The sequence below is a fragment of the Ptychodera flava genome, chromosome 17 (genome assembly GCF_041260155.1).
Source record: "Ptychodera flava strain L36383 chromosome 17, AS_Pfla_20210202, whole genome shotgun sequence".
In the NCBI taxonomy this organism is placed as follows: Eukaryota; Metazoa; Hemichordata; class Enteropneusta; family Ptychoderidae; genus Ptychodera; species Ptychodera flava.
Genome location: NC_091944.1, coordinates 28623981 through 28636339, shown reverse-complemented (window position 1 = coordinate 28636339; position 12359 = coordinate 28623981). Strand labels below are relative to the sequence as shown.

Sequence of the window (12359 nt, the reverse complement as noted above, 5' to 3'; positions counted from 1 at the left end):
ATTTCCTTATATTCGCTGTAAATAATGACAATCTATCAATCAAATCATAACCGTCAACTTTGAAAACCGCGGCACACTGCCGACGTCACTCATCATCAATCATATTTATCGAGCTTTTTGGGCTAATTAGAAATGATAAAAGCATGGATTTCATGAAATATTAAGAAAATATCGAACGGAACCTTGCTTTTTTGTTTCCATGTCACTGGGAAGTACAATATTAAGTTGGCTATAAAACATAGAGTCCGCCATGGTCATGTGTAATATGTACATCGTTGAATGTTGATCTACATTTTAGGGCCAATGTGTGGCAGCTCGGGAGCTTATATCTGATCGAGAGAATTTATTTATTTACATTTGCTTACTAAGTCTGAAGCTGAAGCTATCGTATTGCTGATTGGCTGTTGGGAAAAGATTCATTAGAATGACAATAATATTCGACCATCAATAAGTTACAATCTTCCAGAACGCTGCACATTGCCAGATATTTCATATTGAAACTTTATTACACGCAGCTGTCTGAACGACTATAATAATATTTTTTGGAAATAACTGCGATTAAACTATTTCGTTCATGAATGCAATGCAGAATTCGGCGATTTTAATGATGGCGACGTTTCATTTTCAATATCAGCACGGTAATGATAATTTTAAATTTAGGTGGCGATTTCATCATGGCAATAATTTTCGTTTACATAATGAAAACATTTGTCGCACCCACAAGTGTCCATTGTCACTGAGATCACGTCATCAATGAATTAAAATACGTTTAGGCGAAATTGCGGGTTTTTTGTCAAGTTACTGTCGAATTAACCGCCAAATTATATCTTGAATTGAAAATAATGAAATAGATTTTTTGGCATGACGTAGGTACCACAAAGGCAAGGTAATATAGTGATAGTACAGCTTCCATCCTAAACTGACAATTTCATTTCAATGTTAGAGAATGCAATAAAATATGGAAAGGCAGTTTTAAGGCAGAATGCACCTCGGGACTAGATATTCGGGTCCTCAAGTTATGTTTTTCTGTTGGGGCTGGGTTTGAAGCTCTTTAATCATTAATAAGAAAATTTTCACCGTCTTAGTTTTATGAAAATTAAATATTTCATTTTTCCCTCATAGTGTCAACACAACGATGGCAGCCATTTAAAATTTAAAATTTCAGTGAATGTTTCCTGATTAGTTTCTCTCGCGGGTAAATTTGCTTTATGAAAACACGGTTGGAAGTCTTTCAATTTTGTGGCACATACTTCCTTGAGCATAAATATTCGGTTTGAAGAAATTTCCAGATCATGGACTTTTTGCCCACGACGAAATCCGTATATGACACGAGAAAGCGTAAGGCTAGTGATGGCTGTTCATGAATTTAAATTTACTTTTAATCATAAGTGGTGTCTCGGCTCTTTACCAGTTTTGTCAGAATATGAGAGATTATATATCATTCAAATTTCAAGTCCGGATTTGCAACATAGCATACACTTCGTAACTGTTACGACAATATGAATATTGGACGTTGCAGTAGTGTTCTTAAAAACAGACAGATCTATATCCGGGGACTTGACAAGCCCATGAATCAACCCATGTCCTACTATTATTCAACACATACAAGAAATGGTGCAATACGCACACATTCTATTTTGATTTGCAGACCTGGATTTGGACGGCATGTTGAACCACATAAAAGATTTTTCTGTAACAGACCTAGTGCCACAGTACCGTCACTTTTACTCAGAGATGGGCGTATAAATTTTAACGGTTTCCAAAATAAAACGAGGGAATGACATTTAGAATCTCTTCATTCAATATGTACGCCCAGCATTGCTTACTAGTGTTTACCGCACTTCTAGAGCGTTCAACCTGCAATTAATAAAGTAACACCCCCTCCCGACATCAGTAAACAAATGCCGACAAATGCCCACTAAATGCCATGTTTAACTTCGCGTTATACCTTTGTCGAACCACCTATTCTTCACTGCCGTCACATTTAGCTGATGACATTGTATACGCCTGTTTTCAGGAGGTAACGGGTCAATAGGATTCAATGTAAATTCCATGATAAATTTAGTCCCCATTAACAATATTAACTGTAGCTGGTATGTATATGCGCACGTATGTGACGGGCGCCATTGCAATCCACAGAATTATAAAACAGTTGTTCTATATGACGCGAATAACAGAGCGCCACCAAGAGGCTCTTCTTTCAGAATAGGTTGTCAAAATTTCGAACCTGAGGGACGATTCAGAATTTACTTCCAGGGGGAGGGTGGAGGATTTTCTATTTTCTCGGTGATTTTTTTCCATGGCCCCCCCCCTAGTAAATTATGAAAAAATCTATGGCCCCCCCCTCATCTTTCCTGTTTTTTTTCCATGGCCCCCCCCTAATATATACATGCATGCTTATACGGTACATTATAGACATATCTAGTCTAACAAGTTGCAGGAACTGTAGGGCCTAGTGGACATTAATCGATGATATAACAAATCATTTCAGGGTTATGTGACTATAAAAAGAATGATTTGCAGGGACTGCAAGTGGCACACTTTTGGAAAGGGTAGCAATAAACATATCTGGTTGTAAATTTCTGAAGAAAAGTTAATTACTAAATATGAATACTTTTTTCGTTATGTCTCACTGATACATATGATGCACACAAAGACAAGCAAAGATGTCAGTTAGAAATGGTGAACAGAAAATCAGAGGAGCAGATAATTGGCAAAGTGATATATATCTTGAAGTTTAATGGTACATCTCATTTGCAGATATCCAGATATTTCTGGAAAGTGAGATGTACATGTACATGCACACGTTCAGCATACATTTTCATTTGATGATGCTGAATATTTGCAGACTCACGGTGAAAGTTTTAAACATTAGGAATTAAAATTGGTGAAAGCCAACTTGTTTTTAATTTTCTCTTTTTTCTAATTTGGTTGTCATAAAACCAAGTTGCTGCCACTGAAAGCAACAATGCTGAGGAATATTTTAGAACATTTCTTGAACAAAACACCTTATCCAAAACATGAATTCACATGTTATTCTGCTCATTCCATTAACAATCCAATGTTCATATTAAATGCAGATAACCCTGTGTAAGTCAAAATTCACATTTTATCAGCAGTATTTTTCAAAATTGACAGAGCATTCATATTTCAAATTTTTTTTAACAAACTTTAATTTTAGAATAGTCATGATGCGCATGTTTTCAGATGACACGAAACAATACATGTTAATTTGTTTTTTGCCTTTTCTGCCAGCCGCCACTGTGAAATCTTTGATTATACATATCAGAATGAATGGGACACAAAAGAATTAGCATCAGTACACAATGTGTAAGCCTATCCACATTTCTCCTAGCCTCATACACACTGAGATCACTTCTTGGACTACAGCAAATTTTTGTGTACTCAATATTTCAACAATCCGACACCATAGCATTGGTGCAGTGCCACATGATCTTCTGGATGCACATACAGGATTATTGGAAAATCAACCCTTTTGTAAATTTTTCACCATATATTTTGACAGTAATACATAATATTTTTATTTTCAACATTAAAACCTATTCGTTGAAAAGCACCGTGAAGATGAGACGGCCATAAATTTATTTTCAAAAAAGTTATAGTAAATGTAAGCACTGTAAAAAGTTATGTAGAACATTTAAAAAATTTAGAAAGGGTAAAATTGATGAGAATGAAACATAGAAAAAAGGAGCAGAAAGAAGAGAGTAGCAGTAGCAGTAGTTTACTCAAAGGATGAAGTGGGTGTATATTTGGGGTAAAAAACCTCAATTTTTGTATTTATGATAAAAATTAATTTAAGTCGAAAACTAGACAGTATTTTCTGAAATGTAATATTTCACTTGAAAGGATAGTATTCATATAGAAAAAAACTATTTTACTTGGCATTATATTACCATGCCCTGCCCGTCGCATTTTGATTGGTCGAACTGAACCATGTGACTGACCACAAATACACAGTAATGGTTTGTTTACATGCTTGTGAATATGAATAATAAGATTAACAACTCACCGTAATACGGTGGCCCAAAACTACCTGTTCTCCGCATTCAAAGTCTGCGTCGCATTCAATTGTTTTTCTCTCACATATGTCTCCGCATTCAAAGTCTGCGTCGCATTCAATTGTTTTTCTCTCACATATGTCTCCGCATTCAAAGTCTGCGTCGCAATCAAATGTTTTTCTCTCACATAAGCTTATGTCTCCGCATTCAAAGTCTGCGTCGCAATCAAATGTTTTTCTCTCACATATGTCTCCGCATTCAAAGTCTGCGTCGCATTCAATTGTTTTTCTCTCACATATGTCTCCGCATTCAAAGTCTGCGTCGCATTCAATTGTTTCTCTCTCACATATGTGTCCGCATTCAAAGTCTGCGTCGCAGTTAATTGTTCCTCTCCTAGATGGGCCACAGGCGGCCCAAACACTATTAATAAGCTTATTATTGAGTTTTTCTCAGTTTTCTCTATCAGTTCTTCTCCCTTTCTTCACGCTCTGACTGATCGTAGGAAATAAAAAGAAATTACTTTATAGCCTAACCTAGCCTCTTGACTCTTTATTTATTTTACACCCCATTACAAGGACGTTTATCTCTCATATACACACATCTTGTAATTAATTAGTCAACATGACTAATTATGCTAATCCGTGGACTTATCAGGGATTTTATAGGTTAGTCAACATCGCGAAAGATAGGAAAGGTTACTAAACTCCTTTTTCATTTACATCTCTATCTTTCCAATGTTGACCAACCCTTGATAAGTCCACGGATTAGCATAATTAGTTGTGTTGACTAATTAATTACAAGATGTGTATATGAGAGATAAACGTCCTTGTAATGGGGTGTAAAATGAATAAAGAGTCAAGAGGCTAGGTTAGGTTATATAGTCATTTATTTTATTTACTACGATCAGTCAGAGCATGAAGAAAAGGAGAGGGACTGTAGTGACAGAGAAAAACTGAGAAACTCAATAATAAGCTTTATTAATAGTGATTGGGCCGCCTGTGGATGGTCGTCGCAGTCAATGATTTTGTCACCAACACATGAAGGCGTTGGCAAGTTTTGGTGAGCGTGACCCTCGCTCCATGACCCATGATTGCATCCGGAAAAAGTATCACTCTTTTAGTGTTCGTGATCGCGAAAAGCTCATTTTGAAGGTAAGTGACAAAGTAATTTATTGTATTGTAAGCTTATGGGGTTAATGATCTAGCCAAGGGGTACGCTGCTCACCAGTATGGGCGCATCATAATGGGTCCCACATGAGCGTCCGAATGTAAAACGGCAGCCCGTCCCACAACTGCCAATACATCCAGGGCTAGACGGTGGCTAGATCATTAACCCCATAAGCTTACAATACAATGAATAACTTTGTCACTTACCTTCGAAATCAATGAGCTTTTCGCGATCACGAACACTGAAAGAGTGATACTTTTTCCGATGCAATCATGGGTCATGGAGCGAGGGTCACGCTCACAAAAACTTGCCAGCGCCCTCATGTGTTGGTGACAAAATCACTGACTGCGACGCCCATCTAGGAGAGAAACAATTGAATGCGACGCAGACTTTGAATGCGGAGACATATGTGAGAGAAAAACATTTGATTGCGACGCAGACTTTGAATGCGGAGACATATGTGAGAGAAAAACATTGATTGCGACGCAGACTTTGAATGCGGAGACATATGTGAGAGAAAAACATTTGATTGCGACGCAGACTTTGAATGCGGAGACATATGTGAGAGAAAAACATTTGATTGCGACGCAGACTTTGAATGCGGAGACATATGTGAGAGAAAAACATTTGATTGCGACGCAGACTTTGAATGCGGAGACATATGTGAGAGAAAAACATTTGATTGCGACGCAGACTTTGAATGCGGAGACATATATGTGAGAGAAAAACATTTGATTGCGACGCAGACTTTGAATGCGGAGACATATGTGAGAGAAAAACAATTGATTGCGACGCAGACTTTGAATGCGGAGACATATGTGAGAGAAAAACATTTGATTGCGACGCAGACTTTGAATGCGGAGATAAGCTTATGTGAGAGAAAAACATTTGATTGCGACGCAGACTTTGAATGCGGAGACATATGTGAGAGAAAAACAATTGAATGCGACGCAGACTTTGAATGCGGAGACATATGTGAGAGAAAAACAATTGAATGCGACGCAGACTTTGAATGCGGAGAACAGGTAGTTTTGGGCCACCGTAAAGTATCGTAACTTTACAGCTCAAACATAAATCATAATCGATCACAATATAATGGAGCACTTGCAGGTCAAGCTGAGATACTTTTTTTCTGAAAACATCTCCGCATTTGCCAATCTTTTTGCAGCGCTTGTGACAGTGCGTTGCGTACTGCTCAGTTTCTGGGGCCCAGTTGTCGTTCGCTCCTGAAATTTTCGGAAATTTTGACGGTTTTCTTGGGTTCGCTGATAATATAATGGAAATAACAGACTCCGCTCTGACCATTAACGTTTATTTGTGGGCGCGGGCTCGAGGAAAGCCAAATTAACGGGCTCGGCAAGCCTCCCCCGTTAATTTTTGGCTTTCCTCTCGCCCTTGCCCACAAATAAACGTTAATGGTCAGCGCGTCGCCCGTTATTTCTATATTATCCATCTTCATTTTAAAATTGTAGGGGTTTAAAGACCGACACTCTAATAATTGATTAAAATCATGATCAGCAAAATTAAAATGCCTCTTATTCAAAATGCCTCTTATTAAAAATGTAAGAGCTTTATTGCTAAACAAAACCAATGATAGTTGTTGTGTTATATAGCATTTAAAAAACATAATGTGAAATTTCAGAAAATTTGACCCAGCCGGAGTGGAGTTAAATTCGTTGGAAATTTTGAAATTGGGAGGCAAAAGAAGCCAAGAAATCAGGTGATTTGCATACATTTGCATAAATTAACACTTCTTTATCATGCAACTTTCAACTGCTTTACAAGCTACAAGGTAAACCCAACCTTAAAAAGACATTTGCTGTAATTTTTAGCATTTGTTCAATGTTCATCTCTGTGTATCAGCATTTGTTTGTTATTCTATCACTACATAGAACACCCAATGCTGTATTTAGCAACATACCAGTGTGAACATAAATGACCATTGTTATTGTTGATAAATGAATTCTAGTCTGGACTTGATCTGAGATCTCTTTTCAACAAAAACAACCCTGACTGTTCACTGTATGGTTTGTATTGACACGCTAAATACTGGACATTTCATAACGCTTCAGGGAGGAGAACAAGATACTGCAGTAGATGCATAAAACAAACCACTGTGAATATTACCGAATTTGGCAGCTAAAGGAATTTAACTAAACATGTTGAGTTTATCTGTCACCCAGGTAGCGTCTACGGTGCTCTTTTGTAGAGATCAGAAATTCTGGGCAAATATTGAATTGATGTTTTTTTTTCCTTGGCCCCCCCTAAAAGATTGTGGTATTTTTGTCTGGCCCCCCTAAATTTTCTTGGGAAAAATGGGTGGCCCCCCCTGAAAATCCTCCACCCCCCCTGGAAGTAAATTCTGAATCGAATCTGACATCTGACAGTTTGTTGCACAATTATAAAGATCTTCCAAAAATGTCTATTGTTTTCTATTTTAGCCAGGGCAATCGGTCATGAGGCGATTGAAAGACAAGAACACGCAGCACATACAGCACACACCAGCGTTATGGACTGATCATTAGCATAGAGTAAAATGATACGGCTGTAAGTCGCAGCTAGTCGAAGGGCGAAAAATCATTTTCATCGCAGTTCTTTGAAGATGACCTCTGATTCTACTTCAAAGTGAACTACAAGAGCAGCTTGTCTACTTATAGGCGTTTCTTTCCCTGAAGGGGCGAGTCTTTGAACCCATTTTTGTACCATATGAGAAGTCACGTACACTACATCATGATTAGGTGACTTCACCAACAGGCACACAGGACTGAGAATCAAGAAAGCATTGCAAGCCATACCATAAATGCGGTCAATGTCAGCGTAGGGTATGGCGACATTTTCATCTAACACTCGCAGTACGCTATCCACAGTATTTGAATTCGTGACTAATTTTCAGAAGATTCATGGTTAATTTCAAAAAGATTCATAGTTAATTTTGAAAAGGTTCATGGTTAATTTTGAAAAAAACTTGTTTATCTTTGAGAATCTTGTTCCTGATACAGCAAGGTTTTAAAAAGGAAATGCATTCCGTCATAGTGTGATCTCCTCCACGGGGAAATGTTGCAGAAAAAAGACAAATAGTCCGAGTATAACACAGGGTGGATAAAAGCAATTAAATGTCAGAATTTTATTTCAAATTTTCCCATGCAACTCCTTGAAAAATATTACAGAAATTGGGTAATAAATTACACACCCTAAAATAGCACTCTCCTATACATTATCTTCTTTACAAATTTGACTGAATTGCTTTATACATAGTTTTTAACATTCTTCTGAGAGATACTCAAAAGATTTCAAAAATAATTATCTTGACTGTAAACTTTCGTAAATGGCAAGAAAACAATGGCGCCAATTCATTGTCGTTCCTAGAAGATAAACAAAGGATATTTAGACACAGGTAAAGTATGGCTTTTAACCATACCAGTGTATATGCTGAATTTGAAGGCAGTGTTAGGATTAAGGTTGTACACGCCTCGAAAGTGAAAGACTTAAACTTTTGCTCAAACTTTCTTCAATGAAACTTTCAACCATTATATTACCAAATCAAGAATTAAAAATCAGGGGTCACCTGGCAAAATTTGCAACATAAAACAAATTACCTAACATTTAGTGATATTTAAAATTCAAAATGGCTGCCATCCCTCGATGGGGAAATTGAATTTTGAATGTTAACTCACTTGGGAAATTCCCCCAAAAAAGTGATTGATCAAAAAAGAATTGTAAAAATCTGAGAGGCCGAATATCTTCCCAGAGGCGCATTCTCATGAGTTGAAGTCTAATAGTCGGGCGCGCAACATTTTGAAATAGTTCACATCTTATTAATTAGTACGTATTTTGGTAAACTGTAATATTAAACGCATATGACCCAAAGGTTTGATGATCAAAATTTATCGATTTATTTATTTAAAAACTCTTTTAATACTGCAATAACAGTGTGTCTTGTCATGTCACTTCGGAGTCACATTGCTGTTTATCGTGGGAGCGCTTGTCGTGCAATTTGTGATGCAAGCCACTCTGAGTATGCAAATTGGCATAATCGAGTGGTATCGTGTTGTGCAGACATATAAAATCTCTTGTGATGGTTCCTATTAGAGTAATGGGGACACTTTTGAATTCTAAAATAGTAAAATGGTGAGTACTTATCATTTAACGAGGACAAAAATTACATAAATTTAATGGTGATACGGAAAACAATCACGCTCTGACTTGAATTTGTCTTCATTTACATACAACTCTCTTTTCAACAAACTATTACGATGGGAACAAAATAGTAACTTCATTTATGTCGCTCATGACGATAACTGCAGCCGAAGAAACTAGGACAGCCTACTTTATTCCGCGTGGTCACTGCCACCTTGTTATGGCTCAAACACTATTTTCACGTACGAGTTTTTAAAATACAGAAAAGATCGCCAACTATGGTCACGCAAGGGCGTTTGTCGTTTCGTCTGTTCCGGGTAATTTGGATGCAGCTACTGATTGACTCGCGAGACCCTTTTCCTTCAGGTCCAGTCCTTACCAGAGGACGCCATACAAACACATGATCTCTAAGTATAAGACAATGTTTGTCGCCTGGTATTCCTTTCCGAAGAGAAGCTCAGGTCGACTGAGCAAGTCTCTTATCAGAACAGTCAATATAAAGAGATTGTTCTTTAACAAAACTATCAAATGGAACAAACATTCTTGTAAATCTTTTCAGTTTAAGATAAAGTGAAATCTTGACAATTGCTACATCCGCTCAGATTTTCAAAACGTTTCTTGTAAAAACCTGACGCATATGAATAAGTTTTTGTGCTATATGTGGATGCACCTGATCCCGCATGACAACCGTCTCCCGATTTAATCTCCTGCATATTATGCATGGCATCTCGCCCATGAAGTTAAGATAAAAATAATGATAAACAATTATAATATTGAATTTATTTTGCTGGAAAACTTGTGTAGTTTTGGCACAGCAGAGGGACACTGGACTGCGTCCTCCTTGTGGTCAAATCAGTGCTTGTCTAAGGGCGCCTTTAATGGTGAATGAATACAACATACCCCTAAGATAACGTAGAATTGTACCACAGCTTAGCATAGGCCCAGTGTTCCCCAGTCACGCCGTAGTTTTTCAAATCAAATTGAACGACATCTTTAATGGTATATTTAGTCACAGTCCCTGCATCTGTGATTCAGTAGACATTATCACGGACGAAATGCGGAGTGTTTCACAGTTCTATATTACTTGCAAACGGAACCGAGCACAAACGTCTTCGAAAAACTTACTTTCTTCGGTTTATTACATCGACAAAACTCGGGATAATTGAGTAGGGACAATGCCGTGTCATCAAAACTGTTAGAAAGTTGTAATACTGTTGGATAATATTTTTAGGATAAGACAACCTTGAAATTGACAATGGATATAAAAGTAACCCGGATGTGAAATATCCAGAACCGACAACGGGTAAGCGACATGTTTCTCAATAAGTTATAACCATTTTCACGACCCCACACGACCTGACACACAGTTATTTTCGTCAATCTATTTGATTGGACACGTTATAACAGCCAACATATTTAGAGTGTTGTATACTACACTGTCAATTTTAGCGATTTCCGAACAGAACTTTAGCACCTTCTTGAAGCAAACTGTTGAATTTTGAAATCTAGGTGCCAGCGAAAAATATGAGAATGTAAGGGCATGCTGGGATCGTGAGAAAGACCTATTGCTGTAAATCAACCTCGTTCGAGTTGAACGATATTACAGGATCAAAAATCACCACACAGTTGGCCAAAGACATTGAAATATTCTATCGATCAGTTTTCCGTGCTCTTTGTTCGACAGTACAGTGAAAGCTGTAAAACCCATGCTGTACAATCTTGTTGAGGTCTAAGGTGAACATTTCAAACGTCTGAATTCGCCAAGCTAAATGATTTAATCTTCAATTTGACGACTTGAAAGTTAACAAATCCAGGTAAACCAAAACATCATCTATCTATATGAATCTCCAAAAAACCTACCATTTCAACCCGTTTAAAACGTTTTCCCTACAAATATACAGAAGTAGAAGAATTGCATATGTTGTACAGTTTTCATGATTTCAAACGCATCAACCAGTCTTCCAGTCTTCCCTATCGATTCACGTTTTAAAGTAGTTCGCAAAAGCTCACATTCAATAAGGCACGCCATCAACGTAGAATATCCTCGATCCAAGACAAAATCGATTGACAATAACACTGTGTGCCGAATTCATCTTCGCACTGCCAAGCTAAAGACTTGAGACTCGCAAGTCGTTGTGGTCCCTCGAGTTCACCGTGTGTTGTGCGCGGCCGGGTCCGTCAGCAGTCGATGACGTCACACAATCGTGGTAGTTCAAGTTGATGTTCGACGAATACAGCATTTTCTTCTGCTCCGGGGGCGGTGGGCAACAGCAGCAGTACAGACAGACGGTGAACAGAATGACAAGAATCACGCAGCAGATAATCGTAACAACACCGTCAGCCAGACTCAAGGGACCGAACGGCCCTGTGTCCTCACCTGTAAGAAAGCAAATCGTGCGTGAGTTAAATACAAATGAATTCGTGAGTTCAAATTAGAAGCGATGCGAACGTTCGTGGGACTTGGGTACATGTCCTAAATTGAACTTTTCACCGCCATTATTTCCGCCTAACCAATCGTTGTCAACGTTAAATGTGATCCCGCTGACGTAGAATAGGGGTGACCAGGTCAAACGGGAAGAGTGGGCAGCCCCTTATAATCTCTGAATCATTAATTTTCTTCCATGAAAATATTAAAACAACAGCGGCCTCGTCGATTGCTACCCCCCTTCCCCCGAAGGTCTTAGTGACAATCACATGTGAAATCCTGCCGAAACGAACTGGGTAGTATAAGTCAATTACTTCGTTTGAATTGGGTTTGTCACCAACAGATCTTACGGCAATCAATCCATTATCCCTTGCTATGCTGTCTAGACTTTTCAGCGCATCTGCGAGTGACTCAATTTAATAAAAAAACACATCAAATAAGGTCCTTGGACACTTTCTGGCGCCAAACGTGAGTTTCGTCGAGAAACTAGAAACCTCGTACGTCCCCTTCACAGAGATGACCGCAGCATGCCGGCAGTCCATGGCATACCATGCGGCGGCTTTCATTCGTTTTGTGCAATCAAATAAATGTGCTGGAAATAGATTTATCAT

General features: G+C 38.2%; 1 protein-coding gene across 2 annotated transcripts in view; it reads right to left on the bottom strand.

Moving 5' to 3' along the window:
* Positions 1-8272: 8272 nt before the first annotated feature.
* The window catches only part of LOC139115982 (uncharacterized), a 74011-nt gene continuing 69924 nt past the window's right edge, over positions 8273-12359 (bottom strand). For both annotated transcript variants that reach the window (XM_070678462.1, XM_070678461.1), the window contains one exon: positions 8273-11700. In XM_070678462.1, coding sequence (XP_070534563.1) covers positions 11432-11700 — 269 coding nt within the window. In that variant the 3' untranslated portion in view covers positions 8273-11431. The remainder of the gene's footprint in view (positions 11701-12359) is intronic.